The 14954-nt window shown below is 43.8% G+C and overlaps 2 protein-coding genes across 21 annotated transcripts in view; one reads left to right on the top strand and one right to left on the bottom strand.

The window, feature by feature from the left end:
* ZNF664 (zinc finger protein 664) overlaps nt 1-7675 on the bottom strand; it is a 187963-nt gene extending 180288 nt beyond the window's left edge. For 4 of the 19 annotated variants that reach the window (XM_059408245.1, XM_059408237.1, XM_059408232.1 and 1 more), the window contains exons 1-2: nt 6394-6601; nt 6175-6311 (exon numbers count right to left, since the gene is read on the bottom strand). In XM_059408245.1, the coding sequence (XP_059264228.1) occupies nt 6175-6311; nt 6394-6555 (299 nt within the window). In that variant the 5' untranslated portion in view covers nt 6556-6601. The other 15 variants (XM_059408236.1, XM_059408228.1, XM_059408235.1 and 12 more) reach the window with 10 other exon arrangements.
* Nucleotides 7670-14954, top strand: part of CCDC92 (coiled-coil domain containing 92) — a 30102-nt gene continuing 22817 nt past the window's right edge. The window contains exon 1 of one of the 2 annotated variants that reach the window (XM_059408250.1): nt 7670-7766. The gene's annotated coding sequence lies outside the window, so the exon portion shown is untranslated. The remainder of the gene's footprint in view (nt 7767-14954) is intronic. The other variant, XM_059408249.1, reaches the window with a different exon arrangement.

Genomic DNA, 14954 nt, shown 5'->3' on the forward strand with positions numbered 1-14954 from the left:
TTCTAGACACTTCTCCATCATAGGTTTTTGTGGAGGGTTACTGGGATCTTTGATCAAGAGTTTGAATCATGTCACATATGCAATTTTGTATTCTGATTTTCTCCCACTTAACACTGTCATAAGCATTTTAATACATTTTCTTCATAAACATTTAACAACTATATATTATCCAGTGGACATACCACAATTTAATCATTCTCCAAAAGCACCCTAAAAAATAACTCTAGGATATACATTTTTTGTTCTCTCTATATTTAAAAATATGCCTTTGATCAGTTCCTAGATCAGTTGCTACATCAAGGAATATGAATACTTTTCAAGGCTCTTGATACACATGGCCAATGTAACCAAACAGTATGACATTTTCCCCACGTCCTCCTCAGTATGGTAATTTTTTAGTCTAAATGTAGGCCTTTATTAAATTGATAAGTAAGAATCTATAACATCTCAATCACAAAAGTAAATACTCATTGTAAAAAAACTGAAACTCAAAAATATGTGAAATAAAAAAATCAGTCTCTCTTGTTTTTCCCTAAGTCACAATTAAATATTTTCCATGTATCTTTCTAGACTTTTTCTATTTTTATTCAGAACATACACACAAGAATATCTGGGTTTTTTTTATCTTACAAAAAAGATGGAATTAAATTTGTTTTGACTCAACAATATATTCCAGGCATCCATCCAGGCTACGTCAATGCATATAAATCTACCTCTCTTTTTAAAAGCTACATAACGGGGCGCCTGGGTGGCTCAGTGGGTTAAGCCGCTGCCTTCGGCTCAGGTCATGATCTCAGGGTCCTGGGATCGAGGCCCGCATCGGGCTCTCTGCTCAGCGGGGAGCCTGCTTCCTCCTCTCTCTCTGCCTGCCTCTCTGCCTACTTGTGATCTCTCTCTGTCAAATAAATAAATAAAATCTTTAAAAAAAAAAAATAAAAAAAAAAATAAAATAAAAGCTACATAACGTTCCATAGTATACAAATACCAAAATTTATTTGTGGTTATCTCCCATTTTTTATTATAAATGATGCTACAACAGACTTTGCACATACTAACTTATGTTCTCTTGTGGGAATATTACAGATTCCTTGAGGAGAATCTGTTAGATCAAAGCATGTTTTCAAAATTTTTTATAGGCTCTGCCAAATTATTTGAAAAGGTAGATCCAATTTTGTGTTCCCAACAATGTATTAGGTGCCTTTTCCTCCACACCCTTCACTATCTTTTAAATTCTTGCATGAAAGCCCCACTGAAAAAATCTGGTTGTTTTAATTTTCATTTCCCTAATCACAAGTGACACTGAAACCCTCTTCACTGCTTTGACTCTCACTTCTTTGGGAACTACTTCTCTCCTCCATTCATTTCTTAATTGTATCAATTCTGTTATTCTTTAACTCTTTAAACATGTTACAAATTTTTTCCTGTCACCTTGAAATGTCTTTTGTCACACAGAAATGTCAACTTTGATAATGATTCAAATTTATCACTCCTTTCCTTATGATTTTGGGTCTTGGTCTTACCTTAGTGGTCTACAAAAAAATCAGATTTTCCAACATAATATAGTCTCCCACATAATTCCCTTTTCTTCTAGTATCTTTACAGTTGTGTTTGAGTTAGTTCTTTGAGCCAAATAAAATTCATCTTGAATGCGTAGAAATAAAATCTTTCTTCCCATTTATCCCTGCACAGTATATTGAATAATCAATTCCCAACTGTATTCAAAATGCCAACTTTATTCAATCCTAAATTCCTATATATAAATGGGTCTGTTACTGGATTCTACTCTTCCGTGCAATAATTTATCGATGCTTGTGCTCACCATTTAGATCAGTGCAGCATTACAGTATGTTTTAATATCTGGTATGGCAAATCTTCCATCATTATTTTTCCATCTGAAAAATTTCTTGACCATTCTAGCACATTTCCTCTTCCAGATGAATTTTAGAATTTATCAAGTGTCCAAAAATAACTCTCACGTGGATTTTATGTGAAACTACATTAAAATTACAGCTTACTTTGTAGAATATTTCAATGTTTACAATAATGCTTTCCCCTCCAGTAACATGTATGCCTGCCCATTTATTAAGGTTAGCTTTTAAATTGTTCAGGTAAAGGTTTTTCTTTATAAAGCTTTTCTGCATTTGTTTCATTTTTAAACATCTTCTAGTTCTGTTGCTCTTGAGAATCAAATCTAACTTTTCTGGAGGAGTAATTACAAACTATTTGATTATTAGTGACAGCAGACTTATTTGCCCATGTTTAACAAATTATAGCTCTTTCCAATGAACTGTCTGTCCACATCCTGTAACCACTTGTGTGTGGACTTTTCTTATTTTCCTCATTGATCTGAGTTCCTTACATGCTGAAGATATTAAGCCTTCACTTATGTTTGTCACAAATATTTTCCTACTTTGTGGTTTGGCTTCTAATCTTAGGGTTTTGTTTTCCCTCTCTTCTTTAAGAAGTTTTAAATTTTTTTTGTAGTCTAATACATTGATTTTTTTTTTAACTAATAACAGATCCTAACACCCGAGAAATACCAGGACCTAGACCTCTTCCCCTCACAACACCTGCACAGCAGGTATTATTTTCCTCACTTAGAAGATTCTAGTTCAGGTCTGATTGCAAAGTCTTTGTCCACCTTAACACACAGAACCCTCTCTTCCAGATTTTAATATCTACTTCCACATTTTCTTTATGATTTAGGGGGCATTCATGCTGATTTATCATTTACTATATTCCCATATATATTTTTGGGGTGCTGAATAGGTTCTAGAGACCCGTACAGATATTGTAAAGCCAGCATTAACACTGTATTGAACGGGGCTCTATAACATGTTTAATTATCACAAAGGATTTGTGCCACCTCATTACTCATAATTATTCTGTCCAGTTCATCCCACACGGATAGCTTTATGTCTAAACATCACATCCAGGAATATGGTTTGTTTTTTTGTTTAAGACATTCTTATCTTTCAGGATCATTTACAGGGTCCTCCATGCAGACTGCACTTGTCTCAATAAAGCTGTACTTACATGTTTAATGTTTTTTTGTATTGTGATCAGAGCCTATTTTTTGGTTGGTTTTTTTCTTTTCCATTTTAGTTTATGCAGGTTATTTCTGGTGTTCAGAAAGTTATGAATTTTATATATCCATTGTGTACCCACTTACTCAATTTTTCTTTGTATAATGGTTTGTTATTCTCATTTTTGTAGCCAATAGCATCTATAAATACTTCCCTTATTCTAATTTTAGATCCTTACCTCACTCTAATTTCATATATTACTACTTTAATAAAACTTACAAAAGCAATGTTAAATAATACCCAATTTTTAATTTGACTCTGATAACTTTCTGTTAAGTAGATTGTGGATAATTAGCTTAATATTTATGGGTACTTTAGCACAAAAAAACACCTACTTTTTAAACTAAGAAACAAGGAATTTTTTAAAAAATCAAGTATCTATTTTGTCTGCAGTTTAGATGGCAGTTTGAATTCAATGTGAACTCCAAGGAAAAGATACCTCTCTTCCAGACTTCTGAAATGCCTACCTAGTCTCCCCTACTTCTACTCTCCCACCACCACCCCCACATTCTGCATGCAGCAGCTGGAGTGGCTGTTTAAAAATGCAAATCTGATTATGTCATTCTCCTGCTTCAGATCCAACCCTTGCAATGGTTTCCCATTTCACTGAGAATAAAATAAAACATCCTTAACCTGTCCTACAAGACCCTACATGATCTGGCCCCCTGCCTAGCCACACTTCCCTCTCACCCACCAGAATCTATCCACAAGTCATTCTTTCAGTTCCTGGAATGGGCAAAGCTCTCTCTCCCTTCAGGGCCTCCCCACATGCCATTCCCCTGCCTGGAAAATTATCCCCCATCATTCTACGCTAACGCCTACTCAACCTTCAGATCTCAGCTCAAATCTTATTTTTGAAAAAAAAAAAAAAAAAAAAGAAAGAGAAAAAAATATATATATATACACAAAGTCTTTCCTGGGCCTTCTTTTCACAATCTAAAATTTGCTCTCCTTTTTATACTCTCTTATAACCAGTATTACTTAACTTTCCTAACAGATACCGTTTGTGATTATACATGCAGTTATAGGATTGTATCATTTCTGGTTCCCTCCACCCCCATAGATTATAACCCTTAAGAGAACACAAACAAATTGATTATGCTGGCCACACCACAAGCATTCAAATATATTTGAATGAAACAAAAACACCTAAAAAAACCTTAATTGTATCTCTGACATCTTAAAACAATACCCTTTATATCAATCAATATTTAAACTGTTAAGACTCTTTTTGATACTGTCTGCAAATTCATTAAGAATACATTTTACCCCAAGGACATAAAAGCTAACCTGAATCTGATGCTGCCAAAGGAAAATACATACTTAAATTGTATCATTAGGAAACGTTCTGTATAAATATGAGTTTTGTTTTATGTAGCATTCACTTCACTGATACTTTATTCACAATCCACTATTTTATGCCTTATTTTCTAAAGTATGTAAAGCACTAGGAAAAACATGCTTTGTCAAATTCTCTTTAAGAAGTCTAACATATTAATGGTCCTTGATAAAAATTAAAGCAAAATCGCAAATTAAAAGCATTCAAAGTTGGAGATCTCTATTATACTGTAACAGACACATCTGGTCAAAAAAAAGTATAAATTACATTGCAAATAAAAAGTCCTTTTGGATCACAAAAGCTAGTAAAACCAATATTTATATACTTCTTTACATTCTGCAAAGCACTTTCATGTGAAAACCTCATACCACTGAACTCTGTGGAGTAGACAGAGCAGGTATTATCAGCATTTATAGAAAAAAAAACTGAGGCTTTGACTGACCTCCTCAAGGTCAAAGGACTGGAAAGTACTAGAGTCATAATTACATTGGGGGAGGGGTAGCGGTCCCACATGTAAATGTCCTAACCAAAGAGAACTTCCATCCTAGGGGCCTGCGTCTGTAATTAGTGTAGATTTATGCTCCCTTCAACGGAAATTTCATTTCACCAGAGAACCACCACCCAAAGAGCTGCTTTCAATATAAAGTTAAAATTTAAATTGCCACCCATCTGGGAAATAGCTAAATTAACTAGGGGATACCCAAACTATGGAACATGATGCAGCACTTCTCCAACACCAGTTAAGGCATTACATGCTGAAACTGAAAGATAAGAATGCACTAGTACTTGTTAAAACCGTCAAAGATAATGCAAGTACACACAAGGGGAAACATTTTATAAGATCTAGAAAGATACACATGGAACATGTAATAGTTATTATCTCCGATAACTATGGCAGGAGTTGGCAGAGAAAGACGTCAGGCGTGTCTGGGATGTTTTAGTTTTTACCAAGAAAATTAGTTACTCTACCTATTTAAAACTAATCTTTTAAAATTTAAATTAACCTATGGATTGAATAGACAGGTCATTTTTCTGCTCTAAAAGCTGTGCAACTATAAAGGAAGTCGGGGCCTCTCTAAAACAGAAGACAAAACATATCAACAACAAGAAGGAAAAAAAAAAACCGGCACAATCCTGTTAAAACAATGAACCACCTAAAGGTCGCAAAGACGTCTCTTTAAAAAGCAATAACTTCGGGGCACCTGGGTGGCTCAGTGGGTTGAGCCGCTGCCTTCCGCTCAGGTCATGATCTCAGGGTCCTGGGATCGAGTCCCGCATCGGGCTCTCTGCTCAGCAGGGAGCCTGCTTCCTCCTCTCTCTCTGCCTGCCTCTCTGCCTACTTGTGATCTCTCTCTGTCAAATAAATAAAATCTTTAAAAAAAAATAAAAAATAAAAAGTAGTAACTTAAATTATTTTTTTAATACCTAGTCTTTGTTGCAGTAAGACAACCAGCCAACAAACCAGCCCCTGGACGAGTACAGCGCAAGCTCCTCCTAGAGAGATGGAGTTGTTAGAGTTCGGCCAGGAAGGTTTCACAAAGGAGCCGAGTTCTGAGGGAAATGAGAGGTGACTTGGCACCGAGATGCGGGAAGAGTCATCCAGACGGGAAAAGGCCTGGGAGGTGGACAGCGCGAGTTAATCGGCAGCGGGGGACAGAAAGCCAACTGCAGTCGAGTCCTGAAAGGGGAGAGGACTCCTTTGGGTGCGGGAGTGGAGAGGGAGCTCGGCCGCGCGGCCCTCCAGTTTACCTGGCTGAGAATCCGGCCCTTGTTGTGGTCAAACAATGGAGGCGTCCAGCGGCAGCGGCGCTCTGCGCTGGGGGCGCGAAGGGCTCCTCATCACCTGAGCAGGATGCTCGGCGGGCTCTGCCCGGACGCGGGGCGCTCTAAAAGACACAACAGCACACCATGCAGCCGGGCTTCTCCGCGGCGCAGCCCGGCTCCCCGCTCCCACGGCGCGGCCATTACCGCCTCTCCGGGGACCCGCCTGGAAAGGCTCCAAGGCGCGGCTCCACGGGCTTCTGAAGCGGCTTCGCTCCCCCTTCCCTCGGCTCCAACAACAATGGAGCCCGGCTCGGGAGTCCGGCTCCCGGGGGGCCTCCGCCCGGCCTCGCCCCTGCCGCTGCCCATCCCTCGCCGCGCACCCGGCCGCCATCTGTGACCCCCGCGCCCCGCTCCCGGCACGGCGGGCCCGCGCCGGCCGGCCGGCCGAGGCCCGAGGCCAGGCTGCGCTCCGTGGGGCCTTGCCCGGTGCCCGCCGGGCCGCCCGGCTGCGGGGCGGGGGCCGCTGTGACCTTCCCCACCGACGCCCAAGGGCCGGCCCCCGCGCGAGGCCCATCCTAAGTGATGGGCTGTTTTTCTTTTCTTCAGCCCACTCATCCTCCTTCCAACCCCGAGCCCGCTCCCCTTTCGCCCCCCGCCCCCGCCTCGTTCCCGAAAAGAAATAGAGGGACTGCAGCCCGGCCGCCCGACAACTCACTCCAAGTGAGGGGTTGAAGCGCCCCAGGCCGCGGGCTCCGCGCACCCACCCTCCCTCTCCTCAAGGGACACCTCACAGGTGCGCCTCCGAGCCGCGCGCGCGCGCTCCGCACACCCAGACGCCTCCGGGGGACAGCGCGCGTGCGCACGCACGGGGCCGACGAGCCCCGGGGGAGCGGGGGCCGCACGCATGCGCGCCGTCCGGCCCTCGCCCCGGCACCAACCCCCCCGCCCCCGCCCCCGTCGGCCGCCCGCGCGCGCCCTCCCCCCAACCCCCGGCGGGCCCCGGGTCCCCCCCCCCCCCCCCCCCCCCCCCCCCCCCACGGCCCTGCGCGCGCGCTCCCGCTCGCTTGCTCTCTCCTCCTTCCCCGCCCCACCCGGGCCCGCGTTACCCTGGGCAACCGCAGTGCGGCCGCACCTGAGCTCTGCGCCTGCGTCCCACCGGCCAGACCCTCCCTTCCCTGGGTCCCGTCCCCTGCCCCGCCACAGCTGGGGGTGGGGGGGGCGTCGCCCCCTCCCCGCAAAGTGAGTATCGAGCGTCCTCCCTCGACCTGCCCCTCAGACAGACCCGCCGCCGCCCCGGCGCCTCAGCCGTCCGCCCGGTCAGCGCGGCCTGGCCTCGCCGCCCCGGCCCTCGCTCCCAGCGTGCACCGCGGCGAGCGCTCGGGTGGGAGCCGGCGAGATGCGTTCGGCGGGCGGCGCCCACTGACCTCCCTCGGCCGCCCGGCCGGGGCAGGGCCGGAGCCGGGAGCCAGCCCCGCCCGCCGCCCCGCCCATGGGCCGCCAGCCCCCGCAGCCGCCCGCCGGGAGGACCGCGCCGAGGGGGGGAGCCGCCTGAAGGACCGCGACGGCCGCGCCCGCAGGTAAGGCGGGGCCCGAGGTGTGACCGAGTCCAGCCCCGCTCACCTGGCGGTTCCTCTGGGGAAGCTCTGCGGGCGCCGGCGGGGGAGGCGGCACCTGTCGGGACAGGAATTTATTTAGGGTTGATTTAAAAGCCCTCTCTGCAGCGGGTGGGGGTCCTCGCGTCTCACCCCCAGGGCTCTCGGCGGTGGGGAAGGGTGTCCCCTTGAGGAAACAGCGGTGGCGGGGGGAGAGACGAGAAAAGGTGGAAAGGAGGGCAGAAGTGAGGCGCCACGACCCCGCGCCCGCTGCCTGCAGCGTTTTCCAGCCGGTTATGGGGAGGGGGTGCCGTTGCCAGGGCCCCAGTCCAGGCTGCGGACCGTCCGCACCGCGCACCCAAGCCAGTCCGATGGGGCAGCAGCGGCCAGCCCAGGGGCTGCTCCGACCATCCCTGGGGTGGGTTTGTAGGGTGAGGGATCCGCATTGCAGGTGCACCAGGAGCGCCCGAGGGCCTGGCCGTGCTTTGTCTGGGATGCTGGGGGGAGGCGGCCCTCTTCATCCAAATTTCCTTTTTAAATGCGTTTTACCATCCTCTGTACGTTAGAGACCCTCCCCGATAAGTTGCGTTGTCTCCTGTCCTCATAACCCTTTACGTAAGTACTCTACCTTACAGCCCTTAACTGAAGCTTTGATGTGGGCTTTAGATGACCCTAATAACGATTTGCTTGGAATTCATGAAATTGAGCATAATGCAAATATGCAGCAGAGCCGCAGGCTTGGCTACAGAGCTGCTGTCTGCTCCAGCGAGTTACTCCAGTTTATCTAACTTGCGTCTTCATGCTGACCTGTATTGCTTAAATTCACACTTTGATATTTAGCGGTATGATCTGTTCCGGCGATTGAAAATGAGGTGACCTAAGAGGAAATAGAGTCGCGCTCTGAAATTTAGGTTGCGGTAATAAGTCTTATTACAAAATACAAGCTCCGAGGCTGTAGTGCTTTAATACATTACGCATTTCCAGAAACCTACCTGTAAGAGTGGTAAAGCTAGAATTGCTGGGTCTTTTTTAATCAGATTTTTAAGTATGAGATATATATAAAGAACCTTGTTATTGTTTTATTAAATGATTTTTTTTTTTTGCACTGTCAAGAACGTGCCTGCATTTTCTTCCCGTTGAATTGTAAGGAAAAAGATGCTAACATTCAAAATGACTTTTATCCCCAAAGATGTTTTAAATTTATTTCTTTTGGCTAAATGTTCATCTTCTATGAAATATTTTTGGGGAAAGATTTTAAGACTTGTGATATGTATATATACTTGTGTATATATGTGTGTTTACATATACACACTTGAAAAATTTTAAAATAGTTTTTGTTTCTCTGCGTCATAATTACTCAGTAAATTTAGTTTAGGTAGATTTAAAATCTGAGATACAAAACAGTTATTTGTGTGTATCAGATTTTTATTTTAGTACATGTAAATACATCAATTTAACAGGCTTCTTGGAAAATATTGTTAATTTTTTTTTAAGTGAATCCTTTTGCTTGCAATGGAAGATCACTTGGGTTCTTTTTTTTTTTTTTTTTAAGATTTTATTTATTTATTTGACAGACAGAGATCACAAGTAGGCAGAGGAGCCACCCAGGCGCCCGAGATCACTTGGGTTCTTAACTCTTTCATCTGTGATTCATTGGATAAATTCATTTTAATGTCATTACTTAATTGGCAGAGAACATTTGCAGCAGTACTGATGTTAACGTTGATGCTTTTAAGAAATACTTAAAAAGCATTTTCTCATATGTCTAACACGAAAAGACATGGGCCTTTTTCTTCTGTCTGGAACAAGGTCAGCCACAAAAAGTTCCTGATCCATAGTGGGCACACATGTTTTAACTAAGATTAATTACATCTACTGGATTGGATATCTTTAAAAGTCAATGACTAGGTGCCTCTATATGCTTCACATGTTTGACTCAGATTCACATTCCAGACTATTAAGTAGGTGCTAGCTTAATGACACCAATTTTCACATCTCCAGCTTTGATGTTTAAACCTGCAGAGAAGTGAATGTGTCCTAATTGTCTTCAGATATTTAAGGTTTGTCATGTAGCAAAGGGAGTGTATGTATTTAGAGTAATTCCCAAGTACAGAAGAGGCCAAGTAGTATTTAGAGGAAGACAGATTTCACTTTGACATAAAAGCAGAAGTTGCTTATGATTAGAATCTCCAGCAGTGGAAACCGGGGCTGTTCCTTCCCCCACAGAGTTTCCAGATAAGCCCGTTCCCCAACAGAGCAGGAATGGCTACTAGGAGTATCACATGGGGTGTGGGGGAGGCCTTCTGAGATGGGTGTTTAGGAATTCCAGTGGCAGTGAATTGAAGGGCTTTGTGGCTTTTTTTTGTTTTGTTTTGTTTTAATGCTGGCTTCAGAGATACTGCTGTGGGCATAAGGACTCCCCAGAATGTGCCTGAACTCTCGGAAGATTTCTACCAGGGTAGAGGCCAGCCTGGTATCAGAGGTGATTTTAATTCTACTTTGCTCTTGTATGGGGCTTTACAGGTCATACAGCACTCTCATTTTCAAAAGATTTTTAAAAGACTCTTTTTAATTATATGTGAGTTGTATTTCTTCCTTTGACTTTTATTTTCTACAATAAACATTCAATTAAGAGGAAAATTGCCCATTTCTATGAAGGCAAGCAGAAGAATGTTTTTTAAAGCTCTTTTTAAAAATGGGATGATGTCAGTCATTCTTTTCAGAGTCAGCAGGTTGTGAAGGTGAATAGATTTTCTTCTTAGCTGAAATTATTTTTTTAAAGATACTGATTAAGGGCTGATTCTTATGCTTGCTCTGCATTTTAGTTTCTGTTTATTTCATTACTCAAACATGACTCAAATTTCACAGCAAAAAAAAAAAAAAAAAAAAACAGTCATCTCCACCTACAGTAAATTGCCTTGGATGTTCTTCCAGTATGTCAGTGTTGTTTTTAAATATATGTTGGCAGCTGAAGGTAAAACACAGCTGAAAGAAATAGAATTACAATGTACTGAAAAGATCAGGTGAATTGGAGCTTTGTCTGAAGAAGAAAAAGGTGCGTCCTATTTGTGCTAAACCAATCCTGGGAATGATAATTTATCAACAATAGGGATGATCTATCCATAATAAGAAAGATTAGGCGGCTGTTGACTATAAGTCAGGATACCTGTTTTAAATGGGTCGGTGGGGTTAGGACTCTGTAGCCAAGGGGCAGAGCAGAGCTTCCTGTGAACAGCAGAGCACCCAAACAAATGTTCTCTGTACAAGGATTTAAGGTGAGCATAATGGTAACAGGACGATTGAATTAAAACAGCTTCTGACCCCTCCAGTTGAGGAAGAAGTTAGAAGGAAAACCAATCCTGAATTAATGTATATGTGTGCTTACACTTTCAGAAACTTGTAGTTTCTTCTCTTTTGTTCCTTTTTTAAGATTTTATTTATTTATTTGAGAGAGAGAGAGCATGAGAAGGGAGAGATCAGAGGGAGAAGCAGACTCCCTGCTGAGCAGGGAGCCCAACATGGGCTCAATGCCAGGACCCCAGGATCATGACCTGAGCCGAAGGCAGAGGCTTAACCCACTGAGCCACCCAGGTGTCCTCTCTTTTGTTCTTTAACGCATGAGTTTCCGTCATGCCTTTTTTTTTTTTTTAAGATTTTATTTATTTATTTGACAGAGAGAGATCACAAGTAGGCAGAGAGGGAGAAACAGGCTCCCCGATAAGCAGAGAGCCCAATGTGGGGCTTGATCCCAGAACCCTGGGATCATGATCTGAGCCAAAGGCAGAGGCTTAACCCACTGAGCCACCCAGGTGCCCCTGCCTCATGCTTTTTGTGCTGGTTTATCCCCAGCTGAATTTGGGTATGATCATTTAAATAAGACGAAGACTCAAACTTTAAACACGGAATACATTTTTATTTATACTTTATGCATGAAGGGAAAAAGAGAAGAACATCAAGTTCCTCTGGCCAACCAAAAAATAAAGAAAGTCTTTTGAATACTTAGTACTTAAAAAAAAAAATCCAAGAGACTACTTTAAATATTATGACGAGGTCAACAAATTATCAAGTAAGGCACCCAGTTAGAAAGCAGCCTTTTTAGAGGTCAAAGGTTGCCTTTTAGAGCTCCTCACCAGAGTCTCTGAGGCTGTCACACAGCTGTCTAAAAGCCTCTTTGTTAACTAGAAAACAGGAGTTTTTGTACTTTATGCAGGTTTCCACACTGGTGAGCAGACTAAGTTACACGTCTTTGCGATTCCTGCCAGTTTATCATTTTATCAGAAATAGCTTTCTGAAGCAAGGAGTGTCTGCTTCTCTGTAGCTCTAAAGGAAGAGGGAATATGTGTACTCCTTCTGTCAAGATTCGCTCTACTAGCCGGATTCTCAGCACTGAGCAGTGGAAGTCCTTCGGTTAGCACCAAACAAAAGAGCAAGCCTGAAATGCTTAAAGCTGACGATAAGGGAGAGGGGGAAAAAGAAACAACAGAGCACTTTTAATAAATGGAATTCGAGTCATATAGTACTCTGCTGCTGCAGTTTCTTTGTTGCCTCCTCGGTGACAGCTACCATGTGAAATTAAGACCTGTGTAAGACCCACTACTTCTGCTCTTCAGATTTCCTTCCCGATCTATTTCTGAGTGCACCTGTGCCTTTTCACTCTAGGTGAGACAGTTTATGAGGCATCCTTTTAAAAAAGCCCCATTTCTTACGTAAAGTTGCTTAAACACTGCTGCTACATACAAATTACAATTCCCTGTACTGCTACAGTTCTGTTTTTCCTGAAGTTGCACATTTCGCCTCACAGTGTGTGGCATTATACCCTGCAAGGGCTATCTATTCCATACACTTAGAGTATTCGTAAAAACACTGGTTCCCCAAGTTACAGTTCCTTCACTGTGTAGCAGAATAACCCAGGATTGCCATATTTTTCTGTTGGCTTCTTATCCAGTGTCCTTAGGGATGAACAAGTGTAGGTGGCTAGGCTCGTGCCAAACCCCGAACAATGAAGAAGACTCTTTTAACCCCTTTCTCTCCACCTGTCATACCTGTCAACCCAAGTGCAAGGCACTGGTTTTATTTCTCCTCCAGTGGCTTGTGGCATGTGAGAGCAGATCCAGGTTTCGTTGTTGTCGTCGTTGTTTTTCAAGATTTAGTCATCTGAGAGGGAGGATAAACACATGGGGGGCAGACAGAGGAAGAGAATCTTCAAGCAGACCTCTTCACTGGACTCGGGGCTCAATCCCGTGAGCCATGAGATCATCACCTGAGCCAAAACCAAGAGTTGGAGGTTTAAGCAACTGAGCCACCCAGGCACCTCCAGATGCAGTTTTTAGAAATACTTGTTTTACATTTTGGTGAGAAAGATGGAGAAAGTTGGTTGTTCACTTTTATGTTCCCGTAGACAAATATATAGCAGGGATTATTAGGTATGGTCTATTCCTTTCAAGGAGGGGTCAGACTTTGTCTCCAGCAATAATTCATCTTTATGCTTTGGTTCAGTCCTGGTGTCCAGACCAGAAAGTTTAGCCAATGAGTTACTTGCTCATTGACCTGCCCTATTGCAATGCCCCAGGGGAGAGGAAAACACAGTCTTGTCTGATAGGGAGAAAGGATTAAGTAAGCCTTCTCAGCCCCTGTGATGGGTTTCAGGTGAACAGTTCATTCCCATCAAGAAAGTGGTCAAGTCCGTTTTTGACAGAAAGAGGTTTATCAGTATAGTGAAGCTGTGGTATTAGGACCTGCTTCAGAGATGAGCAAAGCCAAACCTTGTCGAGGGCAAAGCTGTTTTTTTAGGAGAGAAAAGTCTAAGATGGAGCAAGTAAAGCCAGAGGTGAGGCCTTTTTGGAAACAGGTATGTGGAGTGTTGTCTGTTGGAGATGTTTTCTGGTCTCATCCGTGCTTGTAGTATGGAACCAGAGCAGTTTGGACCAGTCATTGGCTCATTCTAGAACACTACACTGAATTCTACCTGCCAGCAGGCTGTAGAGTGGAGTACCTTTCAGAGGAAATTCGGGATACCACAAACATTCCTGTGCAGGTTATCATTCCATGTCAGAAGCTCAGACAGGAAGCAGATTACCTGTTGCTGGGCCTTGGAGGAAGAGTGAATGCATTGAGAAGTTGTTAAAAAGGCTGAGCCAGTGTCTTCCTACCAGAGCTGCCGTTAAGTCCAGGGCACATTAGGACCAGTAACCCTACAGAACTGCAACTTTTCCCTTCGGGAAAGTTGAAATGATACTCTGGACCGATGAACCCAATGTTCACCCAGTCACCCAGGCTTCCTGCACCAGCACCTGAAGCACGTGGACACCCCCTTATCAACACTTCCCACTGGGAAAACCCAGCTTCTCCCAGAACACTAACATGCCACTGGAGGGTACCTAGACGTCTTGGGAGCCTGCTCAGTTTTTTAGGTGAAGGTCCCAGATTTTTGTCAGTTAAAACTCTTGTCCATAGGTAGGATATCTATCCAGCCACTTCAGTCCAGTTTCAGCAAAATCCTGCCAGATGATTTCTTTCAATTTCATCTTGATAATTCACTACCTCTTCTGACTCTGGGTGATACAATGAAGGCCTTGGTGACTGTATAGGGCATTAGAGTTCTGTTTACAGTCTGACCTGTGAATTGTGGTTTCCTGCTATAGACAGACACACTTAATGTGCCAAATCTGGACAGAGACTAGTTCAGAAGTCCTTTTTGACAGTCATTATGACAGCCTTTGTATGTGGGTAGCTTCTACATGTGGTGAAATTGCTAAAACATTCACATTAAAACCATTTTCCTCATTTGAATAAAGCTAATTTGAATATATGTTTACAAATGCCACCCCCACAAGGGATAGATAAGCCATTCTCTTTCTCTCCCACCCGCTCTACACCCACAATGTGAGCCTGACAAATAGGACAGTGCATATAACGTTGAGCTACAGTGGAAAATTTAGAGCATAGAATTCATGTCTAATCATCCCTAGCATCCTTTTCCATGTGGGTGTCAGGCTATGGAGCAAGATGAGTCCTTTGGAGCTATCAAGGAGCTGTCTGAGGCATGGTCTGGTTGCAAGGACTCCCTGCCAGACTCCAGAGGCCCTTTACTGCGGGTGCCTGGTCTGGGACAGGGACAGCATGGGGAAGAGCTTCCAGAAGGAACTGGTCAGTCTGAAAATGGTGAGTTCTGTT

The sequence above is a fragment of the Mustela nigripes genome, chromosome 8 (assembly GCF_022355385.1).
Source record: "Mustela nigripes isolate SB6536 chromosome 8, MUSNIG.SB6536, whole genome shotgun sequence".
NCBI classification, from domain to species: Eukaryota; Metazoa; Chordata; class Mammalia; order Carnivora; family Mustelidae; genus Mustela; species Mustela nigripes.